This window comes from Panthera leo, chromosome A2 (genome assembly GCF_018350215.1).
Source record: "Panthera leo isolate Ple1 chromosome A2, P.leo_Ple1_pat1.1, whole genome shotgun sequence".
NCBI classification, from domain to species: domain Eukaryota; kingdom Metazoa; phylum Chordata; class Mammalia; order Carnivora; family Felidae; genus Panthera; species Panthera leo.
Window position 1 is genome coordinate 114,319,107 of NC_056680.1, and position 18,764 is coordinate 114,337,870.

General features: G+C 38.3%; 1 protein-coding gene across 2 annotated transcripts in view; it reads right to left on the reverse strand.

Moving 5' to 3' along the window:
• Nucleotides 1–18,764, reverse strand: part of IGF2BP3 (insulin like growth factor 2 mRNA binding protein 3) — a 155,321-nt gene that overhangs the window by 26,688 nt on the left and 109,869 nt on the right. For both annotated transcript variants that reach the window (XM_042920208.1, XM_042920214.1), the window contains 5 exons: nucleotides 9,763–10,044; nucleotides 5,608–5,742; nucleotides 4,223–4,345; nucleotides 1,964–2,099; nucleotides 292–417 (listed from right to left, as the gene is read on the reverse strand). In XM_042920208.1, the coding sequence (XP_042776142.1) occupies nucleotides 292–417; nucleotides 1,964–2,099; nucleotides 4,223–4,345; nucleotides 5,608–5,742; nucleotides 9,763–10,044 (802 nt within the window). The remainder of the gene's footprint in view (nucleotides 1–291; nucleotides 418–1,963; nucleotides 2,100–4,222; nucleotides 4,346–5,607; nucleotides 5,743–9,762; nucleotides 10,045–18,764) is intronic.

Sequence of the window (18,764 nt, forward strand, 5' to 3'; positions counted from 1 at the left end):
TAAAGTCTCAAACTTTTCTTTGGAGATTTAAGAGCCCATGGTGACAACCCTACTACCCAAAAACTTCAAAAGAATATTTCACGTGTCCCTTCTACAAAGGGGTAGGTAGGAAGGTTCTACTGATATGAACTAGAGAGCATGTGTTGGCTCTCAACTGATAGATCATATGGGGATCAAGTTTTACAATCAGCATCGAATGTCACCCTACTCGAGAGCAACAAAGTCTAATAACTGTGTCCCTCTGACTGCATCCCGCTCACCCATAAAGAAAGCCAAGGTACATTATCTTACCTCAAACTGTGGGTAAGGAGGAGTCATGGCTGAAGGGGGCCCTGAGGTGGGAGGTGGCATCCCTGAAGTGGGTGGGAACAGACCCAAGGCATTCAGATTTAATCCAGGAATTAAATGTGCTTGAAGCTGCAATAGTAAAAAGGTCCCTCATTTTACATTTAAAAAAATCAAGTGTAATTATAAGTGACAATATTCAGATTGTGACCTCGTCTAGTAAAAAAAATAAAAAAAGTCATTTTATGACTCAAATTTTAGAACAGAGCAGATGTTCCATGTTATTATACTTGAGCACATATCTGTTTACATTTCTTGATATTTTAAAATCTGTGTGCTCATTTGCCCCCTCCTTGATCTGAAGCTACACTAGCTTTCTCAACTCGCTTTCCTTAATGATCAGCTCACAGTGCTTAGACAAATATGTACTCTGTGTGCTATGGGCACGCAGTAAATACAGACTGAAAACCTTGCATTAGTTGAAGAAGTAAGCAAACGAGATTTGTGCACTGAAAAGCAAACCAGATATACAGAAAAAGGTATTATTAAGAGATCTTTACTCCTTCGATAAAATTTGGCTGTCGTGGGTCTAAAAGTCAAGATCTTTGGCAATCAGGTCCCATCCCATACAACTATGGCAACTAGACATATCTTTGGAGTGTATCCAGGAGCCAGAAAGAGGACTTTGTGTTGGCTGAATTTTATAAGGGCTGAGGAAGTGAAGTGGAGATGACAGTTGAGACGTGAGCATACCTGGGAATCTCTTTAAAAGGTGTATGGGTTGGATTAACTCGCAACTGACTCTGAAACATCAGATGAGCAGTTATAATGGGAAGGTAGATAAGGCAGCCAGTCATGGGAGGTAAAATGATCAGCATATTTCTAGGTTCCTCTCACACAAAGGTATTATTTTTATATTTCCCTTCTTTCACATGTAGTGTTTCAGATGACAGGCCCAACCGAGGAGTGTTTTTTTCATTTACTTGAAAATTCAAAATGGACTACAGACATGTTACATTTTCCGCACCATTCCATCCACTCAGGAAGGTCAGCAATTCACTTTAATTGCCTTCGTTGCTCTCCACAGATTATTTTGTCATTTTTAATTCTTTTAATGCCAAGGTTTATGACTAACCAAATTAAAATTAAAATTTGAATTCTTAACAGTTGCTTTTATATGCGTGGTATCTATTATAATCCCAGTCCTAATAAGCATTCAATGTAGGCACAACAGCCCCATTTCACAGATGAAGAAACCAATGCTTGGAGAACAGGTAAGTTGTCCAAGAGAACAGAGCTGCAGCTAATCAGTGGTTGAACTAGGACTCAAACCCAGTTCACGTACCTCTTAAGCCCACGTTCCTACTCTACTAATCTTCAAATTAACATTGTGCAGAAGATACTCATCTTTTTTAAGGAAAGTATTAGCCTTATTTAACAGATAAGGAAGCTAAGGCTCCAAGACTATATACCATTTGCTAAAATCACAGACAGCCAAACCTGATGTCAAAGCCTGTGGTCTTCCAAACTATCCCACAGCACACTCACTATGGTGCTAAAAATCAATTAGAAACTACATCTAATGCTGCCACCATTAACGACATCAGGATTAATGCAATTGAAAACATCTTTTAACTGTTCATCAAAATAAAGGCACGTCCTCCATATTAAAACTAACATTCATAGAAGCAATATCATTTTCATAAGACTCCCTGATTTTCTTCATGATCTCTTCCTCAGCTTTGGCACATGTTTCAACGTTGCCTTTAACTGTAATGGTGCGCTCTGGATTATACAGCGTCAATTCCTGCAATCTGCAGAATGAAAAAGAGGGAAAAGAGAAAGAATGGAAATTACAGAAGGAAGACAGTTAATAACAGTCCAGCCACAGATGGCAATTAAAACCCAACTGTGGTGGCTGGCAGTATGTAAAAGTGGGTGGTCAGACATGATGAAAAATGAGTAAGCCCCAAAAGATAGGAATCCAAGAATTGTAAAGCTGCCGAAGAAAATACTTCCCCTCCAGTCTTCTCAACAGAAATTACTGGGTGTACACAGTTCACTTAAGTCCATGTTTGAAACACAGTGTACTTCTTGACCACTTAAGTGAACTTTTTTCACAACAATTCAACAGTGAAATGTAAAGAAAATGATCACAGGGGTGTACGGTTTTAGTGGAAACCAAGAACCAGATGTACAAAAACTTTAATAAGGATGTTCCTAGACTGCGTGGACCAATTCTAAACATAATTGGCAGTCTCATGCAATTGCATTTTCTGGGTCACAAGCAAGAAATAAACATGGAAATATTCCAAAAAGGCAAACCAGAATTCATGTGTCTAAACTTACTTTTTGCCAGTAATTTTAGAGTTTAGATTAAAGTAAGCTGGAGAAAATAACATAAATCAATGTGTCTTGACTAAATTAAAAACATGATCCCTTGATGGCCATATAGACCCTACATTAGAAGGCCTTAGCAGTATTCAGAAACCCTCTGCTTGACCAAGATTCTGCTGAAGCTTCATAATCCACTGAGATGACAATTGAGACTGCCTGAGCCTGAGCCACTCAACAGCCTTGAGAGGAAAGCAATGGGAGATTCTTAACCATGGAAAACAAGACTAAGTACATAGATTGAAAGGATACGGAAAACTGGTAGAGCTCTCCTTCGTAATTATAGAGTTAAAATCCTCATTTTCACTACTTAGCAGAATGCCGTAAGCTCAACTTGAGCCAGATGAATGGGTTATTATTCCTTAACCTTTTCTCTTATTTGCTAAAAATGTAAACATCTACACAAGGAAGACTATTTGTCTTAGACTGAAAAAGTGTATTTCTCATCTCTGGTCTCAACCCACCTCTCCCTGCCAAGCATTTTATATTAGCTTTTTTCTAATAGCTGCTTTACAATAGCTTTTAAGATTTTTTTCTCTGAAAACCCTCTCATTTTGGGGTGTAAAATTCAAGACACTCTGTGGGGTTTTTTTTGTTTGTTTTTGTTTTTTACAATCAAGCAGGACTTTCCTATTTCCTACCACTCCCTTCTTTGAAAACTCCTTGCTGCATGAACATGCTGCCTGTCTTTCCTTAGCATTTTTCCTTAGTTCATCAATCTCCTCTCACCTCATCTTTTTTGGGTACTGTGATGTAAAGAATAGTTACCCTCAGAAAGGGAAACTTTTCCATACAATTTCAGAGCATTCATAGACCCAAGGTGTGACAGCCAGCTTCCAAGATGACCTACTCCCCAGTGGGCCCAGTCCTCTCTCACACTGAATAGAGATGACCTGTGTCAATTATACTAGAAAAATGATAGAGTGTGACTTCTGAGGCTGTGTTATAAAAGACATTGTCACTTCCATCTTGCTCTTTCTTGGATAATCCACTCTGGGGGAAGACAGCTACCACTGTCCTAAAGACACCCAAGCAGCCCTGGGGAGAGGACCATGTGCTAAGGCCTCACATCAACAGTCAGCATGAACTTCTCAGCAACATCAAGTGACCCCAAGCCAGAAACACCCAGTTAGGCTGCTTCTGCATTCTTGACCCACAGAAACTAGGTGAGCAATAAATGTTTACTATTGTTTCAAGCTGTCAAATGTTGGGATAATTTGTTACACAGCAGTAGATAATAAATTGGGTTACTTATTTCAACTGTGGGAGTAGTGATCAGTAAATTTGACCAAGACTTCAGCTAGAAAGTATGAATGTAAAGTATTTAGTGCTTTCTGCCTCTTTAGGAGGAAAAGATAATGCTTTCAATATGGGTTAGAAACAGATAGTAGGTAGTAGATTAAGTTGGAGAAACAAAAAAAAGTATGTTGGTACAGGGTAGCTCAGACTCCTGAAAGATGGGAGCGGCTCTGTATAATACACAACCCACAGCTTCACAGTGCTAGAAAAATTTCTAACTCAAAGAAAGCAAGGCAGCACTTACGGAGATATCGTGATTTTAGTGTCAGTGTCTTGCTCAATTTTTTTAAGATTTCTTCCTTCCTTACCAATAAGACGGCCTACAAAGTTATTATGGGCTAAAATCTTCAAGGGAATCTCTTCTGTGCTGTAAATAAAAAAAGAAAAAGGCCATGCAATCAGGAGAAGTAAACCTTCTCTTGGGTAAAAAGACAATATCCATTCATTACACATTTACTTCTTACCTACGATATAGGAAGCATTATGCTAGGTTGAGTTTAAAGTCCACTGACCTCCATTCTAGCAATGCATGAATAGAGGGGACAAAAAAAAACAGTAACAAGTATTGGAAGGTAACTTTTAAAACCATTTTCTTCCATGCATCTCAGGGAATATCTTCCAAGGTAGACTCTGTTAGCTCACTGAAAACACCTCTTACTCAAACCAACATCCCTAAATCCCCAATACCAGAACACAATGTACAAATGCAAAACAATAGGATTTTATTATAAATTGTGAACTACATTCCTAGAGATACATGCACAATTTACAGAAGGAAACAGAAGAAACTCAACGGTGGTTACTCTTTAGGGGAAGAGTATAAGAGCACGAAGGGGGGCTTTCACTTTTCATTGTGTACCTTTCTGAATTTCCAAGTGATACATATCACTGCTGAAAAATATCACCGGCATTATCTGGATGGTGAGCCTTTCCGAATTTTTTTTTTTTTTTTAAAGAATTATGAACTTATAACAAAGCTACATGTAACATCTTACAACTAAAATACATTTAATACATATTAAAGGTCCCTACAAATTAAGTGCTAGTGATTAGGTCCCCAGGCTAACTCCAGTACCTTAGTCAGCTCTCTCCTTTTAGGAGAGTGTTGTACTATAAGCTCAAGTGGCATAGAACCTAACCTCTGTTCAAAGTTCTTGTGGAACAGGCATTTAGAGTTTCAACCTCAAACACCCAAATAAATCTCCAGTTTGCCTTAGCACAGGATTAGAGATTTCTCTACCTCTATACTCCCCGCTGCTGCAGAGTAGGGCTGGGCAGACAATAAGAAGAGAGCTCCCATGGGCTCCGAGTAAGGGAGTCAGGGTTTGAGGCCCATTTTCGGTAAACCCCAAGATTTCTTGGTTCTCAGGTGGGTTTCCTATCCCATAGGTGCCTTCTCCTACAGCTAGACTCTCCCCATTAATACCAACCACCCCATATCCAAACATGATTGAAAATAAAATACTTAAAAGACTTCTACTTTATAACCAACTCAGGAGTACCTACCACCACAGCTCTTCAGGACAGCACTGCCCTGTTTGTTGACAATGCCTAAGAATTCTGTCATAGAAGTCCAAAATAAAGCAGCATGAATATCAACCTCTTCACAGCTTAATCCTCTTTACTCACAATTTTATATCTTGAGCTTCCTTATGCATAATCTCCAGAATAGATTTACAAGCCGCAGAGGTCCCTTCAGGGGTAGACAGGATAGTAATGGACTTCTCAGCAGCACCTGCATTCTCTTTACGATGGACATCGATTCTTACAGTGAGCACAAGGAGAAAAGGAGAACTGTAAGCATGTATTCACAATTACAGAGTCTGGAATATCAACTTCAAAGTAACAGGAAAGCAAACTAGTGGAGCCACTCTGGCGAAGAGTATGGAGGTTCCTCAAAAAACTAAAAATAGAACCACCTTACAACCCAGCAATTGCACTATTAAGTATTTATCCCAAAGGACACAGAAATAAAGATTTGATGGATGCATCCTAATGTTTGTAGCAGCAGTATCAACATTAGCCAAACTAAGGAGAGAGCCCAAATATCTATCAACTGATGTAGGATAAAGAACATGTGGTATATATATACACAGTGCAATATTACCCCATCAAAAACAATGAAATCTTGCCATTTGCAATGACGTGGATGGAACTAGAATGTATTATGCTAAGCGAAATAAGTCAATAGACAAAGACAATACCTTATGATTTTCACTCATATGTAGAATTTAAGAAACAAAACAGATGAATGTATGGGAAGGGGGCAGGGAGATAACAGAGGGAAACAAACCACAAGAGACTTTTTTTAAAAATTTTTTAATGCTTATTCATTTATTGAAATAGAAACAGAGCACGAGTGGGGGAGGGGGAAGAGCAGAGAGAGAGAGACAGACAGACACAGAATCCCAAGCAGACTCCAGGCTCTGAGCTGTCAGTACAGAGTCCGATGCAGGGCTCGAACTCACGAACTATGAGATCATGACCTGAGCCGAAGTTGGACGCTTAACTGAATGAGCCACCCAGGCGCCCCATGAGAGACTCTTAATGACAGACAGAAAACTATGGGTTGATGAAGGGCGGTTGGTGGGGGATGGGCTAGACGGGGGATGGGCTAGACAGGTGATGGGTATTAAGGAGGGCACTTGTGGTGATGAGCCACAAGTGGGTACTGTATATACGTGATGAATCACTGAATTCTACTCCTGAAACCAATACTGGACTGGTTAAAGTTTAAGTAAAAAAAATAATTTAAAAAACATGTTGTGAAGTTACAGCTACCAACACAGTAAGAGGTCCTTCATCTTACATGAAAGAAGAAACAATACATATGATAAGGTTTCTGGTTTTGTTTTTTTTTTTTTTTTTAATGTTTATTCACTTTTAAGAGAGAGACAGAGGGCAAGCCAGGGAGGGGCGAAGAGAGAGGGAGACACAGAATCCGAAGCAGACTCCAGACTCTGAGCTGTCAGCACAGAGCCCGATGCAGGGCTCAAAACCACAAACTAAGATAGTGACCTGAGCAGAAGTCAGACACTTAACCGACTGAGCCACCCAGGCACCCTAGGATTTCTCTTTTAAAGCTACCCATGTTAGCAGATACAAGGAATAAGTCCTATAAAGACAGATTCCCAACTTAACAATACTTCCAGGGATAAGATGAAAGGTAACCGCCCCCTTTTTAAAAATGTGCACGCTTATTTTTAATTAAATACAAAGTGAGTCTTCTGTCGTTTAAGAAGTACAAGAAAGAAAATTATCTGAAAAAGTGTGTTTGGGGAAAATTAAATACTTGTGAGTCCCTCTGGCCATTCAAACACTAGAAGAGCTACACAACGCCTGGCCTTAAGAACGGCTGCTTCACCACACCAATAACGTCAAGGTTTGCATTTCATTTTTCTAAATGTTTGAAACCTGAAGATTCATCTCTGAATTAAAAGGGCAATGAGTAGGTGGGGTGATGGGTGAGATAAAGGAGTAATATTAAGAATATATTATCATGATAAGCACTGAGTAGTGTATACAATTGCTCAATTATGGTACTATACACCTGAAAATAATACTGTACCTTAATTATACTTAAATTTAAAAACATTTCCAGAACCTTTTAAAAAAAAAAGGCAATGTAGAAATTAAACAAATAAGAGCTGTCTAGAAATAATTTAAAAAAATATCTCAGGTTAAGTCCCAATCTCAGGAACTATCTTTCCAAACCACTATTTCAATTCCCAATCACTGTTAAGTATTGCTTATGTTCTAGTAGGTAAAATGTTAATCTAGTTTATTTCCACCCATTCACCCGTGTTAAGGATTACTAAACTCTGATCCTCTGAGAGAAGGGAATATTGCTTTATAGATCAGGGTAGTCCTCTGAGACCATTCCAGAAACAGAAGATCTAATAATGACTAGTTTCAATGGCCAAGAGTTAATTAAATCCACTGGCAGAACTCTGCAAATGAATCATCGGATATAACAAAAATTGCTTCCCTTCCCTTTCCATCCTCCATCTTCCTGCCTTAATAAAACAAACAGTTCAATTTAATTCATAGAAGCTCTTTCCTCTGACAAGGAAATGAGTAGCTTTAAAAGAATAACTCTAATCTGCCCCAGGACAAGGAAGGGAAACCATTTAATAATTAGTTTCTGCAGGTAACAGTGGATAAAGGAAAGCAAGGAGCCCTTCCATTTCAATATTAAAACCAGGCAAATTTAAGATTAAAACTTCCCCACTCCCAACATTATGAAGTCAAAGACCACTGGTTTAACACAAAGGTTACCAGTATCCCACATTTCCTGCTTCAAAGCAGGGGGAGGGAGGGCAGGATCAGACATCACCGTGCAGGTAGAGTGGGCATGCAACCCCACCAAACACAGCTCATTTCGCTTCTGCAGGAGAAATGAGTCAGCTAGTTCAACACTGGCATGGTGCCTGCGATAAATATGAACATCCTGTTAAGCTCAGGGGAACAAACATACATAATCAAGACCTACATAGTACCATAGCTGTACTTTCAGAGAAAGACTGCTTAACTCCATGGACCACATACAATAAAGTCATTTTCCTTACTTTACTTACAAATTTAAAACGCAAAATCATCCATTCATCTTCGTAGCTGGTCCAAGGACATTTCCATTTCCATTGCTGTGTACAATGACACAGCCACCTCTCTCCAGTGCACAAACTATGGCAGCCACTGTCCCCAGAGAGGTGCTTAGTGCACTTTACAGAACAAGGGGTGAGGAGAGTTCATTGTCAAGCTCTTTTGGGTCAAAAGATCCACATAGAGCCTAACAGGATGGTTAATAAGCAAATCAACATATAATGCACTGAAACTTTTAAAGACTATCTTAGATGTATTTTTTTTTTTAAATTTTTTTAACGTTTATTTATTTTTGAGACAGAGAGAGACAGAGCATGAACAGGGGAGGGGCAGAGAGAGAGAGAAGGAGACACAGAATCAGAAGCAGGCTGCAGGCTCTGAGCCATCAGCCCAGAGCCTGACGCGGGGCTCAAACTCACGGACCGTGAGATGGTGACCTGAGCTGAAGTCGGACGCTTAACCGACTGAGCCACCCAGGCGCCCCTCTTAGATGTATTTTAAGGGCACTAAATGTAATTTACATACAGTCATGTCATTCATTTGATAAATATGAGAGTCTTCTACCTAGCAGACAATGTGCTCAGCACTGGGGCTACCGTCATAAATAAAAACACACAGCTCTTGCTTTCTACTCCTGCAAAGCTAGCTCCAATGTTTAATGGACAATCTCCAATCCCTTAAAATTTGCATATTAAAACTATCAAATTAACATCCTAAAGAATAAGCTAATCCAACCACATGGCTTAATTATGGGATAAATTTGGAGCATAAACTGAATGATTCTTTACCGACATAAAGCATGATTGAAAAACTACCTCTGTACTGGACCCAGAAAATTACTTCCAAAAACACTGAAGGCAGGTATCACTGGGGGTAGGACTGGGGACAGGGATAGGGGAGTAGAGAATAGGCAAGTAGTGGCCCTTTTATTCGCCAGTGCCTCCCTCATCAGAAGTGGATTAGGTATCATTTGTTTTCCATTTATGTGTGCAAATTTGAAGTTCTCTTTGAGATTAAGGTTTTGCCTCAGATTATCAAATCACAAGGTTTTTCCAGATTCCCAAATACTGTACAAGGAGGAATCATGGCCACACTCAGAAGGACATCAAGTACCAGAACTTACTGTTATTAAAATTCAAAGGGGAAAATATTAACATCCACTGCAGCCTCACCAATACTCACTTTGACTGAGTCTGTTTGGTAATGTTCCGAATGGTGGCACCTTCTTTTCCTATGATGGCTCCAACAAATTGGGTAGGGACCAGCAGGCGCAGAGGCAAGTCACACGGTTTCTGCTTGGAGATGGATCCTGGAGATCCCTGCCTCGATGAGCCCCTCTGCCCAAACCCACGACGACCCCGGGGCTGCTGTGAGGGGTTCTGCTGGGCAGCCATTTCATCAGGGATGTAGGCCACTTTCAATGTGAAGTTCTCCAACTGGAATCCATTTAGTTTGTCTAAAGCTCTGGAAGATGACAAGGAGCAGAGTATGGGAAGAGAAATTGAGTTATATATAAACCTTTCAGCAAAGCAATAACCATCTCTTTCCACTCTGGATTACCACTTCTAAAAATTCTGAACAAAGCCACTGAGTAGTAAACTCCGAACACATACAATCCAACCCCCAAACACACAGACACACGCGCACGCGTAGAAGACCAAGTTTCCAAAGGGAACATATTTGCCACTTACCAATGAAAAATAGAAAATAAAAAAGGTTAATCAACAGAGTTTGATTAAAAATGGTATTACCGGGGTGCCTGGGTGGCTCAGTCGGTTAAGCGTCCGACTTCAGCTCAGGTCATGATCTCACGGTCCGTGAGTTCAAGCCCCGCGTCGGGCTCTGGGCTGATGGCTCAGAGCCTGGAGCCTGCTTCCGATTCTGTGTCTCCCTCTCTCTCTGCCCCTCCCCCGTTCATGCTCTGTCTCTCCCTGTCTCAAAAATAAATAAACGTTAAAAAAAAAAAAAAATGGTATTACCCATGAGGTTAATAACAGCTTATGAGTACCTAAATTTCAAAGAAGTGAGTGGACAGTCTTTGTCTTGTCTGGTTTTTCCAAATCAGAATGGAAAAGATGTTAGAAATATGTACATCCCCCACTTCACCCTCTTGAAAAACAAAAATATTAAAACATTTTAAGAATTGCAGGACAAATATCCTTAAAGCACTCATGGGAGACACATACAAATTAATACTTAGGCTAATCAGTCAGTCAATAAATTCTCAGCAGTTCATGGGCAAGTCTGAGAAAAAAGCAGTTCCTGACCCTGTGGAATTTATGATCTGATTTGCGGCAGAGGCAGGGGTGCTAGTGAATCAAAAAAAGCAAATGAAGCTATTTTCTACTTTATCTATCTATCCATGCATGCATCCATTTACCCACCCATCTCTCTATTTTGAGAGAAGCTCTACTTTTTTCTTCATTTTTAAACCTCATTACAGAAAAGTACCCACTCTTAAGCATACACCTCGAGGTGAATGTACATATCCAGATCCAGAATTAGGATGCCCCAATGCCCCAAATGCCCCACCAGGGCATTTTTCAGTAATTTCCCCTCCCCTAGATTTCTAACACCATAGATTAATTCTGCCTGTTTCAAAATTCTATACAAGTAAGTACATATGAGTACACGTTATATAGTATCATGTCTCGCATCTCATGAGACTCATCTACATTTTTGTGTTGTACCTTACCTATTTTCTAAGCGGATAACTCAACAAAAAAATTGATAGAAAAGATATGGCCAAGATTTCAAAAGCACATAAATACTCCTAAGAATATACACTCCCCAGTATACAACAAAATTAAAAACAAAGATCCCACACTTTTTCTCTAGGGTTACTTCAAATTCTTTGCTCAGATTCTGTCCCAATGGGCACGGAGTTCAGCCCTGGCAAGGGAAAAAACAAAACCAAAGAAACAGGAATGAAGCAGTTTCTCTCTAGTTGCCCAGAGTTATCATTTCTGGTTCACATACTGCCTTCCTTATCTGCAGATTCAGTTTCTGACGTGAATGGAAAGGGGGAAAAAAAGAAGATGATGATGATCCTAGCACCAAAAAGGGCACCAGAAGCACGGAATTGCAAGATGGGCCTACGCAACCAGACAAGGCATGCTGCTTGTTCTCAGGACCCAGAATTTTGCCCTCTGTTCTTACTTGAATCCCCTGTTTCATGGCTATCCCACAGTGCCTAGCACATGAGTGAACTCGTAAGAGATCACAATCGAACAGAGCTTTGTCTGTCCCCATCACCACCACCCCCCACCCCAGACACTTCCCAGAATCATTGTTAACTATGATAACATCTGCAAATGGACCAGTACTTTCCATATGTTTATACATGTGTGTCTGTGTTCAGTGCCCTCTTTAAAAGCATAACTGAACCTGAAACAAATATAACTTGGTAAGTCAACTATACTCAAAATTTTAAAACATCTTTAAAAAGAGGTAAAAATTTCCAATTTTAAAATAAGTAAGTACTAGGAGTATAATGTACAACACAGTAACAGTTAACTGTGCTTTTGGTGTATTTTAAAGTTGTTACAAGAGTAGATCCTGAACATTCTCATCTCAAGGAAATGTGTATGAGATGACAGGTGTTAGCTAATTTACATTGGTAATCATTTCATAATATATTTACATCATTGTGCCTACACCTTAAACTTACACAGTGCTGTAGGTCAATTATTTCTCAATAAAACTGGTAAATAAGAAAATTTATGAATTATACCCACAAATACACACATACATATCTGAACACACACAGAAGAAAGAACAGAGTGTGGCTTCTAGATTATCAATAATACTGCGCATTCATTTTTTAATTAAAAATTACTTTAAAATGCCTACAAAGTAAAAGCATAATTGAGTTAATATAGTTTTAGGTCTTGCTTTTTTCCCCCAAATACAGTATATCTTAGAATATTTCTCAGTGATTTCTATTTCACAGGACATTCTTTTCTTGAGTTTCACAGGCTGATGGCAGGTTCACAGCACAAATTCTTTTATCAATGCTTTTGTAACAGAACCTTAATACATTGTCCCTTTCCTTCTCCCTCTCCTCTTTTTTCTTAAGGAAAATGTGGATTAAGGACCATAAAATATTTTGGTTATTTCTAAAGGATTATAACAGCTGAGAAATTTTATGAACAATTATGATGTAAACTTATAAAAGTTGGAACTGCCCAAGTTTCAACCAATTAGGTATTCATTCAAAGCAACTTTAAACCTTTTCAAAGGCCATGGTAAAATAGATCACTGAAGGTTCTTAAAACCTAAGAGAAGCTGAACCTAATGAACGAATCAATGCTATCTATGGGCAAAAGGCAATATAGTTTGCTGTAATACCCTTTTTCCCACTATACACTTGAGTATTGCCAGCTTCAGAAGAAAATAAGTAAAATTTGTGGAAATAAGTCAGTAATGCTACAAAAAAAAGGTAAAGAATTGATTTTTGGAGAGAGAGGACCATATAGACATAGACCCCTTCTCTAATGGGGCTAAACAGATATGTGTGTGTGTGTGTGTGTGTGTGTGTGTGTGTGTATAATATATATTATATATATAATATATTATATATATTAATATATATTATATATATTATATATTATATATATTATATATTTATATATATTATATATATTATATATTAATATATATTATATATATATTATATATATTTATATATATATTTATATATATAATATATATTTATATATATATTATATATATTTATATATATTTATATATATATTATATATATAAATATATATAATATATATATAATATATATATTTATATATATATTATATATATATTATATATATTTATATATATATATTATATATATATTATATATATGTAAATTACCAGCCACTTCTAAGTATAGAGCTATCTATACTTGTATGGCCCCCAAGAAACCACTCTCTCAACTTAGCAGAAAATAACTCCCAAACTTCTATGTTTTACTTTAAAAGGAGATTTTTCTCAGAGGGAACAAGAAAAATTCTCTCACTCAGAAAGCCAGACAGCACAGGGCTCCAGTAAATCTGTGTACGGCCTAGGTCTCAAACACTCCAGACTCAGACTGCTCCCAGCAGGAAGCATTCAGCACATACTCTGTGTATCCTACTGTCTAATTGCCAACTAAATAGAATCCTGGACCCCTCAAACCACAGTGCTCCAAACTTGGACACAGCCAAAAAGGGTTAGGAGTAACCTAACTGTGAGCAATGGCTTCCTTATGATTAAAGATTCTAAGTGTTTGAATTTTAGGTCAACTGCTGTCGTCTTTTTATGCCTGAAGTTTGAATTTCAGCTATGTCATCTGGTGGTCTGCCGAGTCCATGGGGCCAACATTATAATATTTTCACCAAACCTACTATATATGTAAGATGTGTGATAAACAATTATCATAATTATTCAAAACACATGTATTTCAGTTCAACTGAACTCAAAGATGTTTATCCAACAAGTACATTACTCAGGATCCTGTTTCCCATCATTACAAGACTGCTCTGATGTGGTTTTAAGGGTTATTCAGAAGGTCCTAAGTAGTTTTGCTAGCTGGTAGCACTTAGTTGTATGGATAAAAAGTTTACCGGGGTGGGTCACAGCATAGAGCTGAAAAGACCATGAGAGAGAGACTAAGTGGTTTAAGTCAATGATGAGGAAGAGAGAGAAAGAATAACTGAGGCCCACAGAAGTTCATCTTGTCCAAAATACATACAGTTCTGAGCAGTACAAAGGAAGATCGACCAGGGACCAGAATTCTATTTCAACTTAAACAGTAAGTAGCCAAGTAACTTGGAAAGGTCTTTTTCTTGTTTGGCATTAGCCTTCTCGCTGACAAAACTAAAAGATTAGATTTATGGTCTCCTTCAACTCTAAAATTCCAGACCTCACTATTGTATATCACACAGTTCCTAACAAAATGAGGTTTAGCTGTTATGAAAAAGTCACACAGTTCTGTTTTTTCCTTGTAGCAAGTATAAGAGTTTGAGGCACAATTCATGAATAATTACTACACTTTGGGGTGCCTGGGTGGCTCAGCTGGTTAAGCATCCAACTTCAGCTCAGGTCATGATCTCACAGTTTCGTGAGTTCAAGCCCTGCATTGGGCTCTGTGCCGACAGCTTGGAACCTGAAGCCTGCCTCAGATTCTGTGTCTCCCTGTCTCTCTTGCCTTTCTCCTGCTTGTGCTCTCTCAAAAATAAACAAACATAAAAATTTTTTTTTTGAATTACTAAATATCTGGTAATAACATTGCAGGGATGCAACCTAAATATTTATCTGCAAAGGCATTTATTACTAAAATGGTTCTAAAAGGGGAAAGGTAACTGCAAGCAACCTAGATGTGCAGTAGAGGACTAGATACATAAGACTGCAGCAGGGACAAAAATAATACACAGAGATTACAAATGGTATAAATACAGTTAATGGCAAGACAATCTGCAAAACTCTACAAAATTACCTTTGTCACTTTTTAATTAAGTTAGGACATGGGACAATGTCTACTAAACTTGATGGCAAATTTAACAGTGTTATCTCTGAATGGCAAAATGACAAGAAATTCCACTGTCTCACTGCTTCATCAGTCATTTCTTTTCCCAAAACCTTCTATTTACATAATTTTCATAAAGATAAAATTTCCTCCCCCTTAGCCATCAGTCATATTATTTCAAAAACTCCTTCAAATGGATGTAAAGCATCTGCAATGACAGCTTCAAACTATAGACTGTATTCCTATTCTCTAACAAACAAATAAACATCAGAAATAAGAACCCTAGGAGCACCTGGGTGGTCAGTCGGTTAAGCATCCGACTCTTGATTTTGGTTCAGGTCATAATCTCGAGGTTCTTGAGTTCACACCCACATCAGGCTCTGTGCTGACAGTGCAGAGCCTGCTTGGGATCCTGTGTGTGTCTCTCTCTGCTCCTCCCCTGCTCCTGCTCTCTATCTCAACAACAACAACCAAACAAAACAAACAAAAACTTTTAAAAAATCCTAAAGAAAAGAAAGCATAAGAACTAAATGCCTACAAATTCTGAAGGGTTATTTTTTTTTTGTCACACATTACAAACCTTCGAATAAGGTCTGTCCTTGACTGTGTTATCTAAGTGTCTCCAGAACACAGAGGAAATAAGTGATCTAGAGACCCAGATCTAGAGATCTTAGAGCTTGTCTTGCTCTAAGGAACAGTACTAAAATATGTACCTCTGTTTTTAATGGTTTTTTAAAAGTTTTCCTCATTTTTTACCCATTTTAAAAATTATTTTAACGAATCAGTAAAGACTTAAGATTAAAACAAATATATGTATCTCCTAGTAATGTATTAATTATTAACCTTCATTTTTCTTAGCCAGAAGGTGGCAGAGATTTCCATGTTAAATTTTTAGAGACATAGCCTTACTGAAGAATCCTCTTAAAAGTGGCAACCATAGAGGTTTCAGTAATAAAGAGGCAGTCACAGACCTTTTTCAACTAGGATGCGAATTCCTGAGTGTCGGTGGCCAGTTCTGTTTTGGAGACATTCTGTTGGTTTTTCTCAACAGCCTCATTAGCTAAGGACTGTAATTATTCCCCCTTTACAAGATTGGGGTGAGCTCAAACAGATTAATCTGACCAGAGTCACAGCGAGAAAAGTGGTGGTGCAGAGTCCATTCTATGGAACTGGACTCCCGGAATATATCCTCTTAGCCTCTGTGCTCTACTCATACCACATAAGCACATCCCAGTTACGTGGACTCTGAGTAACAGATGATAAGGAAAGAAGTCAAATGAGATTATCAATTCAGCTCTGATTACCTGAAGGTGTGAGCTCAGATGGATGCCAAGGAAAGGCTGTGGAGAAATCATGCCAGGCTAGTGTAAGCAGCAGACAGTCATGCTAGAGCCCAGAGAGCAGGCATCCAAGGTTCAGTGGGGCCAGTCCTAGAGGGACCAACCTTCCCCAGCTCAAACCACTTCAAGCTACTCTAGAAGCAACCCAGAACCAGAGGGCTGAATGTGAGGTCCTGTTTACTGGGTGCCTATGTGCCAGGCCATTTGATGAGACCATTTTCTGTAAGTATGATGTGTATATGCATGAATATATTTGGTTTTTGTCAATTCTCATGTTGCAGCTGAGAAAACTAAAGATCAGAGAAGGTTATAGTCAGAGTCCTGTGACCCCAGAATCCATACTTTCTCCATTATATCCAATGTCTCTCAAATAAAATTCTCACAGAACGAGAATGTACTCCACATCTTTTTTCAAAACTTACTAAAGAAGTTTAATAGACAATCTTCACAGCATTGCTTCACAAAATTGGTTTTGTCCATTTTTTAAAACTATTAACTTTCTCTAAATACACAATTGTTTTCTAATTCTCTTTGATTTCAGGAATTCTTGATGGGGAGAAAACCCAATATCTTATAAAGAAACTCAACTTGGTCAGGAATTAAAATCAGGTGATCCCCTTCCATTACTTTTGTCACAGGGAGGCCCATCCTTGAGGTCAAGGACTTTGCCTTTATTCATTCCTATCTTTTGGTCAATAGCTGGTAATCAATAAATGTTACCTGATTAACTATTAGAATAAGGGATATGGTGACTACTTCCCTCATTGAACTGTCCAATTTATTTGTTTAGGTTACCTAACTACCTACATTAAAAATTCCTAAACATTTTTTCCTCCCTCCTTGGGATCAACAGGACCCTGCCAATTTCTAACAACCACTACAAAGTATCTTTAGATTAAAAAAAATGTCTCCACATTCACATTGCTGTCATGTTAAGATTAATGTCCACAGTACTTCTGCTTTGACTAGCCAGTCTACACTTCTTGTGCTTGTACTCTTAAGAAGTTGGAATTTTTTTAAGGGGGAGGGGAGTGCTAAATGTCAACCTGTCTCTACTTAAGGTCCTTCTATGTCTCTTCAAAGCTATGTAAGTTAAGTCTCCTTATAAGTAAGTAACTGTTGGGGCACCTGGGTGGCTCAGTTGGTTAAGTGTCCAACACTCAATTTTGGATCAAGTCATGATCTCACAGATAGTGAGATAAAGCCCTGCGACGGGCTCTGCACTGACAGTGTGGAGCCTGCTTATGATTCTGTCTCTGTCTCTCTCTGATCCTCTCTCATTTGTGCTCTCTCTCAAAACAAATAAACATTAAAAAAAAAAAAAAAAGTATTAAGTATTTCCACCTTTACCTAGCCTCACATAAGTTTTCAAATAAGACAACTAGGAAAGGCCTCGATCTCTGAATATCCTTAGATTTAGAATGTTATCTCATATATTCTGTGTAACAGAGAGATGACTCTACCAAGTATTCATTACAGATCTTTGTAAAGACTGAAGTATAGAAGAAAAAATGGAGCTTCTGCGTTCTTACTGCCCTCACTTTGATACCCCAATCTACTTTCCCGTTTTCCCCCTAACATGATTTGGTTGAAGAAAAAGTTTGTTTTACAACTTGCATCATAATTTCTATAATATCCAAACACCTTCTATGAACTTGAATTTTTTCAAATGAAGGAAGGATACAAACAGAAGTAAAAATAATATACCTTTAAACATATCCAAAGTTTCATTATTAAAACATTAAAGGTGAATCCCCTCGATCAGCAAAGTCTGATGAAGCCCCATGTTAGGGAGAATAAAGGGAAATGGACTTTCAGGGTGCTGATGAAAATTTAAAGTAGTTCAAACTCTATGAAGGCTACCTTGCCAGCTTCGGTATCCAACAACAAAAAAGTACATACATCCTGACTTAGTAAATTTAACTCCAGGAATTTAACCCTAAGGCGATATTCACATATATGCAAAATGACATGCAAAAAGGGATTCACTATAGCACTGTTCATAACTGCTAAAAATTTAATAAACAACTTAATACCCATTTTGGGACTAAGTCATTCCACATCCATACAGTCAAATCCTAAGGTATCATGTGTGCAAAAAGGAGGAAATATTCACACATCTGTCTTCTGTGTTGTTAGTTACCTCTGAGAAAGGAAACAAAGTAATTGGGGACAATATTGGAAGGAAGATTTGCACTGTATACATCTCTGCACCTTGTAAAATTTTGAACCATGTTAATATCACCATTTAAAAAAATAAAGCTCCATTTGGGTTATGCAAATTTCCATCTCCCCAGCCCTATCTTTCCTTTCATAGTCCCTCCCTGAGTGGGTACTAC